Source organism: Carlito syrichta, unplaced genomic scaffold (genome assembly GCF_000164805.1).
Source record: "Carlito syrichta isolate Samal-C Ts95f unplaced genomic scaffold, Tarsius_syrichta-2.0.1 Scaffold314748, whole genome shotgun sequence".
NCBI classification, from domain to species: Eukaryota; Metazoa; Chordata; class Mammalia; order Primates; family Tarsiidae; genus Carlito; species Carlito syrichta.
This window is the reverse complement of record NW_007258844.1, coordinates 403359-426674: the sequence shown is the minus strand read 5'-3', so window position 1 is coordinate 426674 and position 23316 is coordinate 403359. Positions and strand designations below refer to the sequence as shown.

The following is a 23316-nucleotide window of genomic DNA, read 5'->3' as shown; positions in this document are numbered from 1 at the left end:
TGTGAACAATGCTGCGATAAACATACGTGTGCAGGTATCTTTTTTATAGAGTGATTTGAGGTCTTCAGGGTATGAGGAGATGAATATTGTTTTCATGCCTATTAATACAACATCTATTCTGCAGCCCTTGTATCAAGGAATAATTTTTACTTTCAAGCCTTGTTATATAAGAAATACTATAGCAAAAGCACGGAACCAACCGTACTGCCCATCAAAAGCAGACTGGATAAAAAAAAATGTGGTACATATGCACAATGGAATATTACATAGCAATAAAGAAGGACAAAACTATGAACTTCACAGCAACTTGAATGGATTTAGAATCTGTAAAACTCAGTGATCTAGCACAGAAACAAAGAACTGAGTACCACATGTTCTTCCTCATAAATGGGCCCTGAACAATGATGGTAATACTATAAAAGAGGGATTAGCAGTAGTGGGAAACGGCCGGGTGTGAGGGGCACAATTCATCAGCAAGGATACCTGATCTCAAAACAGGTGAAGTGGGAACCAAAGTGAGGCCCAAACTCTACCTATACAATGACCATTTGTATACCTAACCCTGAATTGTACCCTATCTTAAAAAAAAAAAAAAAAAAGGAAAAGGAAAAAAAGAAATACGTTCCATAAGGTTATCACTGCTATCAATAGTGACTCCTCTGATGAACTAAACAATGTAAATGAAAAATCTTCCAGAAAGAATTCACTACTCTAGATACTATTAACAGCATTTGTGATTCATGGGAGAAGGTGACAGTATCAACAAGAACAGGAGTTTGGAAGAAGTTGATTCCAACCCTCATGGATAACTTTAAGTGGTTCAGGACTTCAGTGGAGGAAGTAACTACAGAAATGGCAAAAACAATTAGAAAACTAGAATTAGACGTAGAGCCTGAAGATGTGGCTCAATTGCTGCAATTTCCGGATAAAACCTGAATGGATAAGAAGTTGCTTCCTATGGATAAGCAAAGGTGGTTTTTTGAAATCAAATCTATTCCTAGTGATGCTGTGAACATTGTTGAAATGACAACAAAGGATTTAGAATATTCCATAAACTCAGTTGTTAAAATAGTGATGAGTTTTTAAAGAACTAACCCCAATTTAAAAGTTCTACACAGGGTAAAATGCTATCAAACAGCATCACATGCTTCAAGAAATCTTATGTGAAAGTAAAAGTCCATCAATGCAGCAGACTTTATTGTTGTTTTCTTTTAAGAAATTGCCACAGCAACCCCAACCTTCAGCAACTACCACCCTATTCAATCAGCAGCCATCAACAAGTATGCAAGACTCTCCACCAGCAAAAAAATTATGACTTACTGAAGACTCTGATGATTGTTAGCATTTTTAGCAATAAATTATTTTAAAATTAAGATATGTACTTTAAGATAAAATCCTATTGTACACTTTATAGACTACAGTATAATGTAAACATAACTTTTATATGCACTGGGAAACCAGAAAACTTGAATCATTACAGGACTGCTAAAAAAAGATTGCTTATTGCATGCTGGATACTAAGGATCTTTGAAAGAAAATCCAATCATGTTGTGGCCCTGCCTAAAGCTATGGTGATATCTTAGGGCAATTCCTTCATATACAGATGCTCCTCAACTTACAGGATTACATCTCAACAAACCCATAGGAAGTTGAAAATATCATAAGCTGAAATGTATTTGATACACCTACCCTACCAAACATCATAGCTTGGTCTTGTCTAACTTAATCATGTTCAGAACATGTGCATTTGCCTACAGATGGGCAAAATCATCTAACTCAAAACCTATTTTATAATGAAATTTTGAACATCTCATGTAATTTATTGGATACAATATTGAACATGAGAAACAGAATGATGATATAGGTACTTAAAGTATGGTTTCTACTGAAAGCATATTTCTTTCACACTGTAGTGAATTAAAAAAATCTTAAAACATCTTAAATTGGGGACTATCTTAAGTTACTAACATTGAAACATTTTTTTCCCCCAACTTTGATAGGCACTTTCTCTTGCCTAAGGATACAATATAAACTCATGCCTCTTGAAACAACAGATATTAATCAAAACAAGAAAGCACATAATTGTCTTTATCTATTTAGAACTTTTTCTATTATATGACTAATGCACATTTTTTAGTATTTAAAAATAATAGAATCATAAATAAAGCTAAAGTTCTCCATTGTTCACCTATTGCTCCCATGGTAGATTACCCTAATACACTGATATCAACATGTTACAAATCTTTTTCTCCATATATACCTCACTTTTGAAATAATATATCTTGTCATATGCTTTTAATTACATGAATAATATATTTTATATATTGTACAAATAAACGTTTAGCTATCTTTCAAATAGAGCGGCCTCATTAAGTCAAGGTCTCATTCTATCACTCAGACTAGAGTGCAGTGGCATGATCAACAGCTCACTATAGCCTCAACCTCTTGGAGAAGTTGAGAAGATCCTTCTGCCTCAGTCTTCTGAGTAGCTGGGACTATAGGAGAAGGCCACCACATCTGGTTAATTGTTTTTTTTTTGAGACAAGGTCTTAGCTATGTTGCCTATGCTGGTCTTGATCTCTTGAGCTCAAGAAATCCTCCTACCTTAGCCTTCCAAAGTGCTGGAATTACAGGTGTGAGCCAAGAACCTGGCCTACCTCATTCTTTTTACCAGTTGCAAAATATTCAATAGTTCCAGCATGGGCTTATTTAATCCCATCACTCCAAAGAGACATTTTTGGTTGCTTCCAATTTGAGACGCTCAAAATAAATGCTGCCCTGAAAATCCTGCAATGCTATTCATGTGAGAATATTTCTAACCCACATGATTTCTACAGTAACATTAAAAGTTGGTATCTGTGTCCTGAACCATGCAAAAATTTAGTCTCTCCTAAAACAATTATTTTGGTATATAATAATATGAACTTAGCCAGCTTTGTCTGTTCATCTATCTATCTATCTATCTATCTATCTATCTATCTATCTATCTATCTATCTATCTATCATTTAATAATGCCTCTACCACTTACTAGTTGCATTATCTTGGACAAGACATATCCTCTCTCTCAGACTCTGTTTCATCATGTCATGTGTAAAGTGAGAATGTTGATAATACCTGCCTCACAGAGTAGGATTACATGAGTCAAAAGGATTAAATGAGTTACTTTGTGTAAAGAATTTAGAACAGTGGCACATAGCAAATGCTCCTTACATATTAGCCTTATCATCACCATTTTAAAAATGACTTCACATTTAATTTGTTTTTTCAGAACTGATACATAAAGAGTTTAGACTCTTATAAAAGAGAAAACAATACATTGTTTCTCTCTAATAAGTATCCATGCCTGAGATCACTTGGGATTTCTTGGCTTTTGGGACTTCAGAAGCTAGAGGAATTTTAGAGTCTTTAACCTGATTTGGCAAATGTATATCAGCAATTAACTACATAATTAAATATAAGCTTGCCAAAAGATGATAAAGCATTGTGTCTCTTGTCAAGTTTCTCTCTAGAGAAAATCCACAGGGAGAATATATCTGAATATAATTTCTGAAAAATTATATTTTTTCAATATTAAATAAACACCCATTATGTGTCAGACACAGTATTAACTATATGCTGATTTTAGATGGATGACATGAGGATCATACTTCTCCCCAAAGCATGTACATTAGTAATTATTAGGAGATCAACTCTATTAGCGTAGGTAGAAAATGATTTGAGAATAGTAAAGATAGAGCACTTAGCAGCACAGGGGTCTGGTCTAAAATACTTCATGAGGGACTTACATATGAAAAAAATAGATGTTCTCCAGAAATAGTGGTATGGACAAAACCATTTCAAACTGACATGCACAGTTATAGAGCCATGTACCAGTGTCTATTGGTTGGGGTATGCAAGCATTCTTATGTGAAAGGAGTGTGACATCAGCTTGGATATTAGGCAGGGGCCAAATCTCTAGTAGAGTATATGATGGCAAAGTGCAGCGCTGTCTTTGTTTCCGCAATTGGAAAAAGGAGAGCTATAATCAGATATGCATTTTTAAAAGTTAAATTTGGCAGCAGAGTTCAGGATGGGATGCCAAGGGAAGAGACAGAAAGTTCAAATAATGATTAGGTTTCTAGTTAAAAAAAACTCCAAGCAATGAAGATCATAGACTGGAGAGAAGTGGAAGTAGAAACCAAAACACCTGGGATGAGGCCACCAGGGGTAGGGAGGGGGTGGGTGAAACAAGACTAGAGAAGGGCTTGTTGAGAATAAGTGGAATGTATAGGAAAAGGAGCTAGGAGCCAAACTGTCAGAAGCAACATGAGGCTGACCAGTGCCACAGGAAGCAAAGTAAAAGAAAATTATCAAGTTGGGGCCTCCTGGGGGAACATCAACACAATCAGTGTAGGCAAAGGAGAAAAGGCAATTCTGTAAAAGAGACCAAAGAATTATTAAGGTCAGGGTGTTGATGAGGAGCAGGGATAAAGTATTTTTTTAGGATTCAAAGTGACCAGAGGGAGACATCGAGAAGTATGAGTAATCCAAGAGTTCAGAGGTCTCCCAATGGGCCACCTAGACGAGAAAACTGAAGTGCATTCATGAATGGGGCTTTGTGGACCTATTTAATATAGGATCTGAGGGAGAAAGAAAATCCAGAAGTGTAATAAATTTTCTGACCTGGCCACTAGGTGACTGGTGATCCTGTAGGCCCAAATAGTGAACATTAAAATATTGCAGAAACAGAACAACAGAAATAGAAATCATGAGTAGAAGGCTTATCATGAATGTGCCCACCCTGAGACCATGTTAAAATTCATATTATTGTAGCACCATTCTTGCTTTTTCTCCTTATAGACCTTCATCGGTCATTTTCAATTTTCTATAAATCAATTAAGTTCTCCCATACTAATGTTGTAGGTGTCAACTTCCTTTTCCTCCTTTTTCCTTTGAAACTAAGAGTGAAAAAGCTAACATCTCTTTTGCTTTGAGCAATATCTCACTATATTTGGCACATTTAAGCTGTTGTTGCACTTAAATGTTAAATTCTATTTCTGGTTTTCCTTTTCTTTTATAGATATATCTATATTTCATCCACCAAAGAAAATAATACTATATTTTAAAGAAAATGTAACCTATGTTCATATGGAATTTTTTGACTTTTTGATTGTTGTTCCTTCATAGTGAGGCTAGCTCATGCTTGTTTATTTGTTTTTTTCTCCAGAACTGGTATACAGACCATTGAATGTCTATGTGGATCTCAGGAATTTGTTTTAACCGATACATAATAATTGTACATATTTTTGGGATACATGCAATATTTTGATAGATGTATCCAATGTGTAATGATAAAATTAGGATAGTCATCATATCATATATCTACATTTCTTTCTGTTGGGAACATTCCTAATATCTCTTATAGTTATTGTGATATATACAGTAAGTTGTTAACTATTATCACCCTACTATGCTATGGGATGCTAGAACTTATTTATTTTATCTAACTGCATTTTTGTACCCATTAACCAACTCTCTTCATTCTTTCTCCTCTCTACCCTTCCCAGTTTCTGGTAACTATTATTCTACTTTTTACCTTTATGATATCAACTTTTCTAGCTCTCACATGTGAGTGAGAGCATGTGATATTTGTCTTTCTATGCCTGACTTATTTCACTTAACATAATGTCCTTCAGTTCCCTTCATATTGCTGCAACTGACAGAATTTCATTCCTTTTATCCCATTGTGTATATGTATCACCTTTTCTTTATCCATTCATCTGTTGATGGACGCTTAGGTTGCTTTCATATCTTGTGAATAGTGCTGCAGTAAACACGGGAGTGCAGATATCTCTTTGATATACTCATTTCATTTTGGGGGGTATATATGCCCAGCAGTGGCAATGCTGGATCATATGGTAAACTCATTTTAACTTTTTTGAGGAATCTCTATACTGTTTTCCATAGCATCTGTATCCATTTACATTCTCACCAACATTGTACTAACATTCTTCTTTCTCTACATTCAGGATTTTTTAATCAACTTTTTCCTCTACCTATATTATTTCTTTGATAATTTTGCTCTAGGAAAAAATAATACTGTTAAATCAACTTTTAAAAGATTAAACTTAACACTATTTCTAGAAACTGACCATAAACAAATTTGCATAAAGTATTTAAGAATATTTTTAGTATTTTGGCATTGGTTTCCCATTATTATTACCATTAAGAGACAAAACAGAGAAGTGATGTGTTACAACACTTGCATTATGGTTGAGATGTGTTTTTTTACTCTTTCTAGCGTTGGCTGTAGCTAGAAAGAATTCTTCATTTGTAGGCATGTTCGTCAACAGTAGAATTAATTCCATTTCATATTAATCTCCTACAGGCTGCCCACTGATACTTTAAAAGATATAAATCTAATTTCCTTGCCCTTCCTCCCTCAGCTTATTCTGCCAACCACTTATCGTAAGCTTAGCTAGCAGACTTTGCTAGTTCAGATACAACATTGACTTCACTCAGTATCCATTAATTTTTACTTCTGACAGAATAAACATATGGTCCTAATGCTCTATGAAATCAGACTTTGGAACCAGATTCTGTTATAAATTTCATTGCTTATTACCTTTATGTGATGTTACATTATATACATCACTTAGCCGGCATAAAAAGCTACATAGTGGAACAGATATATGAGTATTTTAACTTTTACATTTTCTTTTCTTCTTCTGTAAACATGGAATTCAAATAGTCATATATATGGTTTATAGCTTTTCATATATACGTGTATGTGTTACTGACTACAATGTTTTTATTCATATTTAATGTTTGTAATTAGGACAAAGATGAATGAATACATATTCACATTTTATTTAATGCAGGCATTAACAGAGGAAGGCCTGGGAGTTAAACTCAAGCCAACTACCTCAGAATGATCTTTATATTTTTAGGAAGAACAATAAAACAAAGAACAATATTTTGTCACATGTGGAAATCTTATGAAATTCAAATTTTAGTATCCATAAGTAAAATTGTATTGGAATATAACCACACTCATTTATATATTGTCTGTCTGCCTTCATGCTACAGCAGCAAAGCTGAGTAGTTGCAAAGGACACCACTTAGCCTCAAGTATTTACTATCTGCTTCTTTAAAGAAAGGGTTTTCTTGAGACCAGCCTGGACAAATTGGAGAGACCTCATCTCTAAAATAAATAATAAAAAAAAAAATAGCCGGGCATGGTGGTGCACATCTGTAGTCCTAGCTACATGGAAGGCTGAGGTGGAAGGATTGCCTGAGCGCAGCAGGTCGAGGCTGTGGTGGCCGTGAATGAGCCAGTGCACTCCAGCCTGGGAAAGAGAGTGAAATTTTGACTCAGAAAAAAAAAAAAAAAGAAAGAAAAAAAATGAAAAAAGAAAGAAAGAGTTTACTGATTCCTGGCCTAATGAAAAGCTATTTTCTGTTTTGTATATTAAAGAGTTTATGGAATCAAACAGATAATAGCAACAATTATTTATTTTTCCTAAAAATGATACAGGGAATTTATCTACTTCATGTTTAGTGTTAAAGTACACTTGTCCATTACCTGAACAAAGTTGTCTTTTTGTGCTGCGTTTCAAAAGAGTCTGAAATAATTTTTTTCCTCCATTTTCCATTATCTATTTATTTAATTTGTTTTCATGAAGGTAATTGTATAATAGGAATAGTTGACATAGAAGTAAGAAAAATTCCCTGGGTCCAAAATTTAATTATTATCTTGTTTCCTAGGCTAACATTAAACAAAAGTTATTTGAAGTAATCATAAAAGACAGGATGCTCTAAGATGGGCTTCTTTGGCCTCTAGTGTGCCTACATTTTCATTAATGGTTGAAGATAATTAAACTGGAAGGTGGCATGTTAGCACACACTGCCTTTGAAATAAATTATTTTGCTCTTTCATTTTTTTCTTTCATATTTCATATTAGACATAACCAAAGTAGGTTCGCTTATAGAACATTATTTGTGTAAAGTGTGACGAAATCCCTGAAAAGACAAAGCACAAAAAATGTCCTGGAAAGTCCTGTGCTTCTTCAATATTTTACTTTATTCCAGATGCAAGATTGGAATTCTACATTTATACTTAATCATTTGAAGCAATTAGAAAAAGTTATGGGTATTTCAGATTATATTTCAAAACATTTAATGACAGAATGCTTCATTTGCCACAAATCATTTGTGGGACGCTATGAGGAATTTGTTCATTAACTCCTCAGATATTTATCGAATGACTACTGTGCGCCAGACACTGATCCTGGCACTGGGGGCACATCAGTGAACCAAACAAGATTCTTGCCCTGTGGAGCTTCCTTCTGGTGGGAGGAAACAGATAAGAAGCAATGCATAAAATAAATGAGGAAATGGCATAGCATTTCAGAAAATAATAATTGAAATGGAAAAAAAAATCAGAACGAGGTGAGGGAAATCAAGGCTACCAGAGTAAGAGTTGCAAAATTAAAAGGGCAGTGAAGGCCTTCTTGAGAAGGTGAAGCTAATGTAAGAACTTGAATATACACGAAGCTAACCAGGGAGAAGAAGTATACATGCTAACCAGGGAGAAGAAGTAGTGAGAGCAAGGGCTCTAAGGTGGGGACAAGTCTAATTGTTCCTGAAACAGCAAAGAGACATCATGACCAGAACAAGAAGAGTAATAGGAAAGTAGTTAGAAAGGTAATGGGGCCAAGTTACATAAAACCTTGTAACCACTGTGGGGATATTTCACTCTTGGCGATAGGGAAAACATAGAGGCTCTTTTTGCAGGAAGGGTGACATATTTAAGTATACTTGTTAAAAAGTCCACTCTGTTGCTTTTGCTACTTTGTTGTAGAGGAGCAAGGGCAGAAGCAGGGGGAATAGCTGTGAGGATACTGCAGTAATCCCAGCCAGAGATGGTGGTGGTTTGGACAAGGATCAATGATGGAATCAGTGAGAGCAGGTGCACTGGGATCTATTTGGAGACAATGTATGGGATTTCCTGGCGGATGAGACATGGGAATGAAAAAAAAGAGTATTTTGATTGTTTTTATTTGTTTATTGCCTGGGTAACCTCCATCAGTCAAGAATGAAGGTTTTGGGGGGATGATTAGAAGCCCAACTTGAAGTATCTTGAGTTTAAGACATTTGTTCAAATAAGATCAACTAAGATTCCAGTGTCTGCCTCCTAGAAGATGTTAAAAATTATTGTATGAATATTTAAGGGATAAACTATATTAAGTACTACTGTAGTATGAATTTGTGTGAATTAATGAGTGAACATTCATTGAGCAGCTAGTACTCAGTGAATGGCAGGCACCAGGCTGCGTCCTATCATCTAGGTGGTCTAACAAAATCCTTGTTAGAACCACGTGAGAAAAATAGAATTGTCTGCATTTTACAGAAGAAGAAACTTAGGACAAGTGACTTGACTGAAGTCCAAATGGTTAGTAAGTAGCTCCATTTTTTAGATTCAAACTCATGTTTTACAACTTTAAATATAAGCTCTTTTTAAAAATTTTATCAGTGATCTCACAAAACAAATATTAGTGCACTTGATGGGCAGCTGTTTGTTTAACATATGATTTTTATCTTCAGATTACAACACAAGTGAACAAAAACAAGCCTGTAAGAAGCATGAACTCTACGTGAGTTTCCGGGATCTGGGATGGCAGGTAAGAATGTTCAGTTACCTTACGTACTTCTTTTCTGCTTTGTAATAAATCCTTAGTGAGTCATAATCTTTGTCTGTAATATTCCCAATAAAATAACCAGTGATTTTAAACATACTATATGGATTATCCACATTATTTTAACTTTTCCATTATTCCTTTAGCACTAAAACATAATTAGTAGGTTTTACAGTAAAAAACAATTGTGCTGAAGAGAAATCCTATGATATTCAGGAAGAGAAAAAGTGCTGTTGTTTAAGTAGCCCAAACTTTTAATTTTATTACAAATAGAAGATTTGTTCAGACTAGTAAAAGCAACTTTCTTAGTTCTCTTAGGCTCCCAAACTATATTTCTAGGAAGTAGAACTCTCAGTTATAAAATAATAATAATAATAATAATAATAATAATAATGTCTATGTTATGGAATAGATATACAGAAAACTTTTCATAAATTTAAAAATGGTTTTGTTGTCTTTTAGATAATTTTTACAAACAGAGTGAAGAAGAAAATTTAACCAAAATATTTTTGTGGTGACAGTTTAAACATTTTCTACATTTCTTCTCCTATCCCAATACAATGGATTCTCGTATATGAGATATTTTATTGAGAAATAATATTAATATGTTCAAATTTTATGATAGACTTCAACGTGGATAATTTAATAATACTTACATTTGTACCAGGTTTTATTTCTCTGGGTGGATGGGATCAAGGCAATCAATCCATGTACCAACTTTTTAGCTTCCTAAAATTTTTCATGTATGGTTTTTAGGAATTCGCTTCAACTTGTTGCTTTTACAAAGACTATAAGGTTAATGCACAGATGGAAAGAAAAACGACACATGGAACAAATAGTAAAGCTTTAGGAGACTGTCAGACTTCTAAAACCAAGAATGAGTTATGAAGGAGTAACGAGAATTATCTCAATTAAGTTTATTCTCCTTTTCCTTTCTGGTTCACTTGAACTTTCCAGAGTTCATCATTTCCTGTTTAAACAATATTTAGAATGCTATTTCATGATTATGGTTTTATTTGTGAATACATGGACTAATACACACAATGAATGTTATACATAGCAGCCTCTCAGGAGAAATTAGAGAGGACAGTTTCTTGTGAAAATATTTATACTCTTGTTGTAAACTTCAATTTAAGATTATATAAAAGGGTGTGGAGGCTATCTTATTAAGGTCCTGCTAAAATAATTATCCTATTATAATAATTGCAGGAACAAGAATGAAAACCTATTCAGATAAAATATATTTCAGTATTCTTTTAGAGTTATTTTTCTTCATTTTTATTTTGATGATATTCTTTTCCTTCTCTGTCTTTTAGGACTGGATTATAGCACCAGAAGGATATGCTGCATTTTATTGTGACGGAGAATGTTCTTTTCCACTCAATGCCCATATGAATGCCACCAACCATGCCATCGTTCAGACTCTGGTATGCTTTGTTTTTGCAATCTTGAAAATGGTTTAGTATGCAGACACAATATAATGTTGTTTTAAAGGAAAGCATCCATTTATAATTACCAAGACATTGTTTTCTTTTCTCAAACTCCTTGGTTACTTTTTAGAACCAAAGTAATATTTGTGGATATAGTCAGGAAATTCAGGCTGGTTTAAAGAGTAATCTGGATGCCAGAATGGGGAAGGATTCAGCTAGGAAAATTGGAGTAATCACATAAAATGGTCATTCTGCACTGATTTCTTCACTACACAATATGACTAAGCACAGGTTCCCAGGGGCTGTTTCTAGCCTAGCAATTCATTAGTAATCATTACAAAAACATTGAATAATAGCTGTGCTAAATTTCTTCTGAGGGCTTTTCCCCTAATTGTCTAAGAATGTTCCATAACATTCTTTGGTATTATAAAACTTCTTCAATTTAGTATAAAAGTAAGAAACTAATTTCTGTTTCATAATTATTGTTCTCTTCTTCTTCTTCTACCTCTTCCTCCTCCTCTTGTCTCTCTTCCTCCTCCTCCTTTAATGTGAAAATGATACTTCCTTTTCTCTCTTCAACACTCCCAGAAATTCATCAGTGATTAAATCTCCAATAACCTAGGTTTATTTTTGTGAATGAGATAGTGAACTGTTGACTTGATGGTCTTCAACTAGTTGTACTATGTCTAATGAGCTCATGAAGCCTCTTGAGAGTCTGATGTACTTCATGGAGAGTGGTTTATTGGTATGGCAGAGGGACAATCTGGAAGGCTAAATGAGAGACTCTAAGAATATATACTAGTCAATGTGATCTAATTCAAAATTAATGGTTGGGTTAATATGAAAATTTTAACTTTTTGTATTTAAGAGGAAAGGAAGGGAACAATTTATTTTAGGATCAAGACAATGATGGAAATGGAGTTGTTTTGGTGGATGGCAGTAAGAGAGCAGTAGATATTACAAGAAAACTATCCTTGTGGGTGGATTTATTTGTGAAGTTTTGACTCGCTAGAAGTTTGTTTCTCATAATTAATTTGAAATGTAAAGCTGGTGGAAAGAGTATTCCAGTTTCCTTCTGAAAAAGAAATTATAAATACACACACACACACACACACACACACACACACTTGAATTACTTGATGTTTAACTGACATCTTTATTAACTTAATATGATGCCATAGAATAGCTAGACATAAAAAAATGCACATCCATGGAAATCAGAGCATGAACATTATCAAAGCCTTTGGAAATAATCTTGGGATAGAGAAAAATGAAACAGAACAAATATCCATTTTGATAGGTAGTGATTTATATCCTTCTTTTTGCCTCTCTCACAACCAATGAGATAGTCTACTTCACTGCCCTATACAAAGTGTAGACTAAGTTTCTAGGGGGATGTTAAAGTGCTATATGCTTTCTTCACCTTTGCCATCTGTAAATATAAGCACTTCTTGATAAAGAATAACATTTCTGGAACAATGGCGGTAGTCTCTGCAAGGATGAGTGTGCTGTATTCAGATTTCCACCCATAAAAAGACTATGATTTAGCTTTCCTCCTTGTCGATGAGCATTCATTTGACATAAAAACTCATCAGATAGAGACGAATGCTACTGTTTTATTCTTTGAAGGGACCTTCATGATCTCTTTCTGCAGGGTCTCAGAGGAACACAGTCTATTAGCTTATAAAGTAATGCCACTTGATTTCTCAGAAAGTTCTTTGCCTCTTTTTATTGTCTTTTCATTGACTAAGAAAATAGAGTGTCACTTTCTTAGATATGTATCTAGTGTATCAGAGTTTCCCTCTGGCTACGCAATGCTTACTTATTGAAAAATACCCGTTGTGAAATACACCCGCCTTCTCTCATGTTCCTTTCTTTTTTTCTTGTAAAATATATAATTACATATTGTCAGCTCTGATGGCTGTAGTCTAGAAGGCAGTATTGAAAAACAAACATTAAAAAAAATAATCTGACACAAACTTGGAACAAGACACTGCTCTGAATCTCTGCCCTGGGATATAGGACATAAGTCATTGCAAAACTGGAGCATACATGGGAAATTTGACTTTTTTTTTTCCTGGCATTGTGTGCACTGTATGTCTGTGCTGTGAAGGACATGAAACAAGAAGACAGGCGTGTTTGTTGTTAAAGGAAAGCAAGCTTGTGACTAATATACTAGAGAAACGCTTCAAGACCAATCCACTTTTCCACAAGGCTGCCAAGGCCATTGAAACAGAGGGGTTATCAATCATGTATGTGTGGGTTATGGAAGATAAAACTGATGAGGGACACAAGCTGCATCTGAAATTTGTAGAAACTATCCAACTTTTAGTTTTGTGAGGTCTTAGAAAATTTCAAGTACATGTCAGATCACCTCATTTTTCCTGCTGTTTCTGTCCACATGCAGGGCTCTTATATCATTTCAGCCAGGACATTATGCAGCCAAAACTCTTAGAGGCTGTATTTGCTTTTTTGTAGATCCCCCAAGACTCATCAATGGGACTTCCCATAAACTCCTCTGGGGAAAGGGCCAGAGTAGGTGGGTGGAAAAGGGGGGAACTGTATTCTGGTCTTTGTTCAATGATTACAAGACATAGGCAGACTGCCAGTCTGAGCAAAGTGAGCATCAACCCTTTACTTAAGCATTTCCCTTTTCATGCACAGCCACCTTTTTCAGTTTTTGGGGAGATGGATATTCAATTTGTAAGGCATCTATGCCATTTCCTTCTGATTTAGCTTAGCCTGCTTTTTGGCACTTGTCTACGGAGTGGGCAGGGGAGAAAGAAAGTAAATGGATGTTAAACTCCAGCCAATGTGGTTAAAAACTCTATGGAGAAGAGTTAAAATTGTTACTTTTAAGCAATTATTGGATTGTATTTGGATTCCACTTCATTATGATTTTTATGTTTCTTTATCATGGAACATTAAGAGTTGGCATAATATTGATGATTTATTGTTTAATTATCCTTTTAAAGGACAATTCTTGATCCATATCTTTCTATAGTCCAACCGTGTGTCTTTAGTGATTTGTACTTATAACTTCTGTATTTCTATTTCTCATGATGTAAACGGAAGTAGTCATTTCAGCTAAAGCAATTCAGTTCTACTTGCCATGTTCTTTCCCCAGGAAAGTTTCTATTGAATACTTTGTAGATACAGTTTTCCTTATTTGGAGGAATATTTTTCAAGGCCCCAACACATAATTAGAACAGGTGGGTTGATTCTGGGTGTTAATGCTTCAGAATACAATCTTCACTATCAGTCCCACCCCAATCCAGTCATCAAACATACAGGAAAAAAGGTGGGCAGCTAAGGGTGTGCCTTATTATGAGTGATACAACAAGCAGGTTATTATAATTTCTGTATATGTGTGAGAAAGCAGGATTTATTGGGCGGACAGAAAAACTCCCACAGTGGGAGGGGATCTGAAGGGGTTGCCCAACAAGCATGTTATTTTAAAGCTGCAAATAAAAATGTTTATTTTATTTATTTTAAAAGAGCAAAACTTATTTTTTTCTTTTCCAGGTTCATCTGATGTTTCCTGACCACGTACCAAAGCCTTGCTGTGCTCCAACCAAGTTAAATGCCATCTCTGTTCTGTACTTTGATGACAGCTCCAATGTCATTTTGAAAAAATATAGAAATATGGTAGTACGTTCATGTGGCTGCCACTAATATTAAATAATATTGATAATAACAGATCTGTATTAAGGTTTATGACTGCAATAAAAAGCATACTTTCAGACAAAGGGGGAATTTCCTAAGATTAGTCTGGCTCATTTCATCTCTTTTCCAATGTACAGTATCATGTATATAATCATTTTTATTTATTTAAAGGTATATATTCTCTTTTGTGGATGCCTTATTAATAAAATATATTTTATATAGTCCACTACATTATGAAATATATCACCCAGTCTAATTTTCAAGGAGATATTCTGAATCCAATTCAATTCCATTTCAGTACTTTTTCTAATATAATTTTTTAATAATTTTCTCAGATTAGACAGACTCTTTTAACTGTTTAACATTGTTGAAAAAAATTGAACACATTTGGTTATATTATACCAATGAAAACAATAATAGGATATTTATTTAGAAATAAGACTTAAAAAAAAAAACAACATCCCAAACAAACTACTCTCTTTTAGAGTTTCTGCTTCATTAGATAAAGTGAAATGTTGAACTGGATTTGAATAAACAAATAGTAGGCAGAACATAGAAACTGAAAAATTGCACATAATTGTTGTAACTGTTTGCTTTAACAGAATTGGTTTGACTGTAGGAGCATGTTCCTTTTTGGCTTGTGGATTGTAGAGTTTGCAAAAAGCTCAAAGCTTCAGGAATTCTGTGGAGACAGGCTTGAGCCTCTGTCCATAACTTTCCAAGTTAACACTAAAATATTGTAGTACAACCTTCTTACCTCAAATAAATCATGTCTGCCTGTTATCTAGAACACTACTGCTGCAGATTTTTTTTTCAGATTTAAAATCCTAGTCCAAAAATAAAGAAACATTTATTTGTGCTCCACTCTCCTCCCTACAGACAAGAGTCACTACATGCATACAACGTATTGGAGCAGAAGATGCCGACAAAGCCATTTTCTTTAGCTCTCTTTTATAACTGCCTTTGCTGATTGATGTGATGCAAGGGATTTGATCTGGGGGTAAAAGCACTGAAACTAAACTGGAGGAAATTACCAAAATCCCAGAATGGCTTTGACAGAATTGCCATTTCTTAAGAACAGCTGAAATCCATTTTTCATATCTTTGAGAACGAGCTCAATGAAAACCTTATTTTGTAAAGGGATTTTGTAAACCTTCCTTCAAGCACAGATAATTCCAAATGGGAAGGTTCTGGTTGTGTGTGTGTGTGTGTGTGTGTGTGTGTGTGTGTGTGTGTGTGCACGTGTTCTTCCCTCTGAAATTAATTTATTTTCTCTCTCTGTTGGACTGCCTTCTAAGCCCCCCCCTTTTTTAAAACACACATTGAATTTTTGTAGAATGACCTTTTTGTTGGTAACCTGTTTATGGTGGCTCTATGGTTAGGCTTATTTACAGTTCATCTACAATATTCACAAAACATAGCCAGGCGTGGTTGTGCACACCTATGGTTCCAGATACTTGGAAGGCTGAAGCGGAAAGAATGCCTGAGCCCAGCAGGTCGAGGCTGCTGTGGCCGTGAGCATGCCACTGCATTCCAGACTGGGCAACAGAGTGAGACTCTAACTCAAAAAATAAAAATAAAGCAATAAAATAAAATAAAATAAAATAAATCTTCACAAAACACCATTTATTAATCTTCTTGGATCTTTCAAATAAAACTTTTATCAGAAGTATCTTCAACAATGTTATGGGTTTGCTTGTAATTCAGGTATATTGCAATGCTGTTTTGAAATACAGTTTATCTTAAAGAAAATTTGACAATATATTGAGGGCTACATTAAGTAATATATTTTTAATTAATGGTGAACCATTGAGAGAATAAGAAATAGAAGTCTATTATGTTATTGTTTAAATGTGCTGTTTAAATATATGTCTATGTTTTAAAATATATTAAACTTGAGATGATAGTTTCTGCTGTTCTTCTTGATTTGGTTCTTTATTTAAGAGGAATACAGAATGTAAGTATGTCACAAATTAAGACTATGAGAATATTTACAAAATGTAAAATGTTTGTGGCTCACATGATTCTTTATATTGTTTTTAATTACCAAAACTGTTTTTGTTATATTAATATTCTGACTATTAAATATGCAAAGCAACAATCCCTGAATTAAATATTTTCTTACTCTGTTCAAACGATATGAAAATTTTTAAGCAGTAAAAAAAAAAATCAGGATGGGAAAATACCATACTTTTTCATATAAGAAGGGCGATCATCGACATCCATGTTTTTGTATATTCTAATAGTATATACATACATATGAATATATGCATATATATTGAGTCATATTATTTTCAAATAACTATTGTAGTAAATTCCTAGTATTACTTTGGAAATAGTCAAGATATTGCTAGGAATCATAATAATGTGACTTATTTTAACAGGTCTTATCCTGGTCCTTTTTTGCTAGCTTTTTTGTTTGTGTGTGTTTATTTTTAATTTTTCTGCTTTATTTTTATTTTTGCTTTTTAAAGTGACTCTGATCCCTTTCGGACATAGAAGGGCATAAATCATAAATACTCAATTTCTTTGAAATAAAGGGAAAAAGAAATAGTCTATATTAAACTAAAGAAATGAAGAAAACCCAAAAGAAAATCCAAAATTATTTTTTCTCAACTAAAAATTGTTCTTTTATAACCCTTGTACTACCATCATCAAATCTGAGCCAGAGTCTACTGGTCACTTTACCGTTTGGCAAATATAGTCTCCCAAGACATTTACAATGAATTAGCTTATGCTGCAGTTCCATGCAAGGCCGAAGAAATCTTCATTCTCAAACACTGGTAACTGTCTCACAGCCACTCAGTCAAGTGCCCAGTCTATGATCTAATTTCCATCTCAGACTACCTGTTTTTCTGTGTTTTCCCTTAAACTTTTGTATTTTGGTCTGGAGTTTTTTAAAATTAGAATAGAAGATGCCTTTGCTGGTTATATATATACATATATATATATATTTTAGTTATTATATTGGCATACATTTGTATCTTATCAAGTTTGGTTAAGATCATAATTGAAAAGAAAGTATGAAAATTAACAATCAATGTCAATACTCATTTAAGTGAAAATGATGCTTTAGCAAAGGTTCTGCAAAATTTAAAAAGTCTATTGTGATATTTGTTAAAGGCTTTTTGAAAGACAGGTATTTCAAAGACAGGAAAAATCAGATCAGATGTAGCCTTTAAAAATTACAATGAAGTTTCAAAATTTTAAAAACATTTAACTTAACATATGCATCTTAGTTTCAACTTCACTGAGGTAGGCAGCTTAAAATCAGTTTGGAAATGTCAGTGTTTGTATACAGTGAGGAGAGGATGGGCAGATGCACTACAGCTCAAATTCTGCAACTTATATACAAGAGAATAAGAAAGAGAATACCACACGTAGAGCCTCAAGACTCAGCCCGCCTGGAAATGGAAGCTAAACTTATGGTGTACTGAGATGTGAGCGGTTTGCTTTTGTGTTTTTCAGTTTATTGTATATACTCCTACATACTGAAATATGGCTGATCCTATTTAAAAAGCTGGCTTGCATTTATTTTCTTGCTGGTGCCTATAGAAAAAAGCCCACAGTAGAAGAACAATTTTCTAACTTGAGCCAAAAGACCGGTAAGATAACTTAGACTAAATATTGTTGTACTTTCTTCAATAAACTCACACAAACACACATATAAACACACACACACACACACACACACACACACACACACACTCACACACACACACACATTAAATGCCTTCTAAGATTGTAAAACACAAAAAGAATTTGTCAAAGGCAGGAAATAAAGCCAGGAAAGTCAGAGTTCTGAGTGCAGGGGAGTAAATGAATATGGATCTCACAGGCTGCTTCAGTAGCATTTTTGGATTCCTTGCTGCATGATACTTTGATTCCAGTGATTATGCCCTGAGGGCAAGAGAAAAAGCTTTAGGCCTATGCAAGGCAGGAGCTGAGATCAGATTGAAGACCACTACATTAATCAGAAAAATAGGAAGGGTCAGACACCAAGGAAGTTTGTCTTGGCACTGGGTTAAAGGAGAAATATAATACTGGAAATTGGTGGCTGGGACAGGCTTCATATGGACATGTGACCAGAAATCACACTATGTATGGCACCTATACATACACATATACTGCTATGGACTCATGACATTAATACAACTTTTAAAAGTCCCTGATGTGATTGGTGAGGTTGAAAAAGCATTTGGAAGAAGCAATTACAAATTCTCTCTGTTGGTAGTGTACCTTCAACTCAGCCCTTAAGGAACTCCCACAGAAAACATGCCAAGAAATATAAGCTCAGACAAAAATAAATAAATAAATAAACAAGCAAAACAACAACAACAACAAATTACAAAACAAATGCACAAAGAAAGGAACATAAGAATTAAAGGAAATAAAAAAGGGTAGCACTAAACTCATAAAGGCCCTGTTTATTGAATTATTGGATATAGGATAATAGGTATATTTTATGTGATTTTTTGAAAAACAGAATAAAAGCATGAATAAGTATACAAATATTTGTAATTAGCCAATAGAACATTTAAGAAGGAAAATCTTTAAATTTTATTGAATGTGATAAGTAGTGGGTTTAGATTTCACGAACAAGAGAAATAGTGAGCTGGAAAATATAGCTAAAGATATTATCCAGAAGACAGTGTTGAGCCAGATAAACAGGTGGAAAATCAAACAGAGAGCTGAAAGTACATGGGGATTAAAGGGAATTCTAACATTCATCTAATCAGTGTTCTAGAAAATTCAGGGAAATTTTTAACCTAATCATCGACCTCTCAATCAAAGCTAGTCTCTCAACTTCAAAGTCAGTCAACTTGCAATTACTATCTTCATATTGCTTAGGAAAAATAACTGTCGTTTAAAATTCTATATTTGGCAAAACCATCTTTCAAAAATTTGGGCAAAATAAAAACATTTTCAACCAAATAAAATGAAAATTGAAAGAACATTTACCATTAATAGCAAAGCCGCTGGTAATGGTTATACTTCAGAAAGAAAAAAAATTAATTTCAAAAGAAAATCATTGTAAAAAAAATGAGCAACAAAATAGTAAACATGGAGTACATTAAAGTAAACAATATTGTCTAAAAATTGTGGTTTAAAGAGCAGAGTAGAGTTAGAATAATGTTGAAAGAGTTAAGATAGAGTTAAAAATACAGTGCAGCTGTAGAATATATGCTGGAAGGTAAATGATTAAAGTACAGATTTTTGGATTTTACTTGATGATGTTGATTAAACTGAATTTGTCCTCAGAATTCATGGGAAAGTTTCGAGTGTAAAAATAGAAAACCAGTATATAACTTCTAAACCAGGATCAGCAAACTTTTTTTAAAGGACCTGACAGTAAATAGTTAGACAATACCTAAAGAATGAGTGTAGCTCTATTACAACAAAGCTTTCTTTACAGACAAGCAAGTAATGGGTGGGTTTTGGTCCCTGAGCCTGGATTTCTGACCCTTATTCTAAACTAGTAATTGTGATAAAATACAATCAGTTTGATAAAATAAAAAAGGAGAGAAAGGTAAGAGAGACATATAAACAGGAGGAAACTTGCATATAATGATATGATAGAAAGCCAGGTATATGCATATAATTTTAAATGTAAGTGGATTGAAAAGATCTCTATAATCATATTAAATTTCAAAATAATAATTTCAGCAAGTAGCTATGTGCTGGGTAAAGGCTCAAATCCACAGGAAATCTGAAAGTAAAGTAATGGGAAATATGTAACAGGACAAGATTCAAAAACAAAAAATAAAATCTGATTTTGTTGTATTAATAAAGTACATTTATATACACTGTAACACACACACAAAATTACTAGAGACAATGAGGATCTATACAGATTGATAAACCTTTCAATCACCATTCTCATTTTTAAGCTGAAATATACCTAGTACTATGTGTTAGAAATGTATAAAGTCAAAATTGTTAGAACTATAACGAATTTAAAAAGTGTATCAGTTTTAATGAAGAATTTCAGTGAACCTGTCTCATTAATTGATAGACTAACAAGGAAAAAAAAGATTAGTGAAGATAGAATATATGTGCCCAACTAAAAACATGATTTAATGGACATATATAGAATACTGCATAATGCATATTATTTTCAAGCAAATATGGAACATTTTTGAAAATTGATCATTTCAATCACTTAAAAAAATAAGTTCGTTAAACCAAACCACAATTGTGGCAAGAATAAATGATTATATTGGAGCAATGTATTTTTTTCTTTGTCTTTGACATGTGCAAGTTAAAAAACAAACAAAGTATGTCCTTTAGAAAGATTGTACCTGTGAGTACAGACAGCACTCCTTTTAAATTTGAGGAACTATTATTGCGGCCTGTTTAATTTTTGGCATATCTTCTCATAAAGTAGTTTCTAGAATAGCCTTTACATTTGCTTGTTTAAAAAGAATAAATTAAGACTTTATCTTAGCACATATTGACATCTTTTTAAAGTTATTGATGCTGATTATTTGAAAATTACTTGTTTCAAAGATGAAAGTCAATAGTATTATATCAATTATTAAATGTTGATGTCATTAAGCTTCTCTAAAGTGTTATATTTGGGAAATGAAATAGAATATGGGAGGACAAGCACTTCTCCAAAGCTGTCCTGGTGGAAAGAGGGCATATTTGAAGAAACTCTTGGCTATTAAACATTAGGGGTCCAATGAATCTCATCTCAAGCTAAGCTTATATTATTAGGGGCTGTTGTTAAGTAAAAACAAGTTTAACTACTTTCTGCATCCTCAATACACCAATAAAGTTTCTGGGCCCTGATTCCTTTTTTTTAATGCACGAAGAAAGTTCTCTCTAAATTTTTCTTGCTGATGTTCTATTGATTACTAAAGACATTTCTCATTTGCTACTTCCTTCACAAAAGGCTAAATACACCAAATCCCAGGTGTCTTAAATCCCTCTATTAAATAGCTGTAGCACTTGTAATTTTGATACATGTATCTCATTCTGTCAGTTACTTCAGTTATTTGAAAACATCTACATTTTCCATTGTAAAAATAAATCTTACTATGTGCATACACTTATTAAGTTCTTAAAAAGTTATCACAAAATGTTCTCAGAGTTGATATGTAACTTAGAAATAAGTAGAAAACGTCTTAATTTATTATTTTAATGGCAAATAAATAGCACGCATAAATGAACATATCAAAATTGAGAAAGTGAGGGAAATACATTCCTTATTTTAAAGCCAATGAACCCAAAGTATCTTTCACTTTTAGAGTATGCTAATCTCGACTAAACAATAAACACAATATAAAGCCTACAGGATGATCTAGTTCGTCTAACTTATAGGAGGAAGAAAAAGGCTTCCATAAAAATAGAAAGGGCTGCCTAATTTATATAGTGATGATACATAGTTGGACATGGAGACAAAAGGAAAGATTTATGTAGATATCCACAGGAATGCATTCCAGGCAAAGACAGCAGCAATTACAAAAGTGTGGTTGGCATTTCAGAGACACAGCAAGGGGGTCAGTGTGACCATGGCAGCATGATTGATGAGAAGGAAGGTAGGACAAGAGTGCAGACTGATGGCAGACTGGCTGCAAGGAACCAGATCATATGGGATCTTGAAGGCTGCTGAAAGGAGTTTTCACTCTGAGATGCGCAGCCATTTGAAGGTTTTGGGCAAGAAGAAAGCATGTGTTGTGTTTCAAAAGGAATGCTGGCCAGTGTGAGAACACTGGGTGGGACAGTTTAGGAGACATTGAAAAAAGGCAGCCCTAGAGGATGGCAACTTGAACTAGTGTGGTAACTATAGAGATGATGAGAGGTGACTGGAGTCTGGAAACATTTCAAAGGTGGAGTTGATAAGATTTGGTAATGGGATGCAAGAGAATAATGAGTTAAGAATGACTCCCGTTAATATGGTCTAAATTACTGGAAGGAAGAAGGCATCATTTACTGGGTTTCAGCATAAGACAAGGAGGAATTGCTCCAAGGAGTTGAGAACTTGATTGCAGGCATGTTGACTTCCAAGTAAGAGGCCCAGAAAGTGGTTAGAAATATAAGTCCTTAGATTTCAGGAGAGGTCCTGGCCAGAAATGCAAACCTTTCGACCATCTGTATGTGATGGCATTGAAAGCCATATAATCAATGAGATTATCACAGCAGATACAAGCAACTAGCAGTTATGAAAACACTTCTTCAACTTTTAATACTCACAACTTAATCATACCCAAGATCCACCTACGGTATTGAGATGAAGACCATTACTGTAATGCCGGGAGATGTTTCTTATGCCATGGGCCTTTAGGAATAAGGCTATCTCTGTTTAAACAGAGATAGACCAGTTGGAAAGTCCTTGAAATTTTGTAGAAAATAAAATTTGGCATTAGTTTACCAAATATCTTTACTTGCTAAGCCTTTAAGTTATTTCAAGGAGCTCTTGGGAAAATGAATATGGTAGTGAGGAGGAAATAATAAATGATGCTAAATATCTGTGAACATTTATATAAGATCTCATTGATATAAATGCTACAAGCATATGAGCTCTTAATGAAAAAAT

The 23316-nt window shown here is 34.0% G+C and overlaps 1 protein-coding gene across 3 annotated transcripts in view; it reads left to right on the top strand.

The window, feature by feature from the left end:
- BMP5 (bone morphogenetic protein 5) overlaps nt 1-15375 on the top strand; it is a 120790-nt gene extending 105415 nt beyond the window's left edge. For 2 of the 3 annotated variants that reach the window (XM_021719475.1, XM_008071825.2), the window contains 3 exons: nt 9587-9663; nt 10995-11105; nt 14634-14872. In XM_021719475.1, the coding sequence (XP_021575150.1) occupies nt 9587-9663; nt 10995-11105; nt 14634-14783 (338 nt within the window). In that variant the 3' untranslated portion in view covers nt 14784-14872. Of the gene's footprint in view, nt 1-9586; nt 9664-10994; nt 11106-14633 lie in introns of all 3 variants that reach the window. The other variant, XM_008071826.1, reaches the window with a different exon arrangement.
- The last annotated feature ends 7941 nt before the right edge of the window (nt 15376-23316 follow it).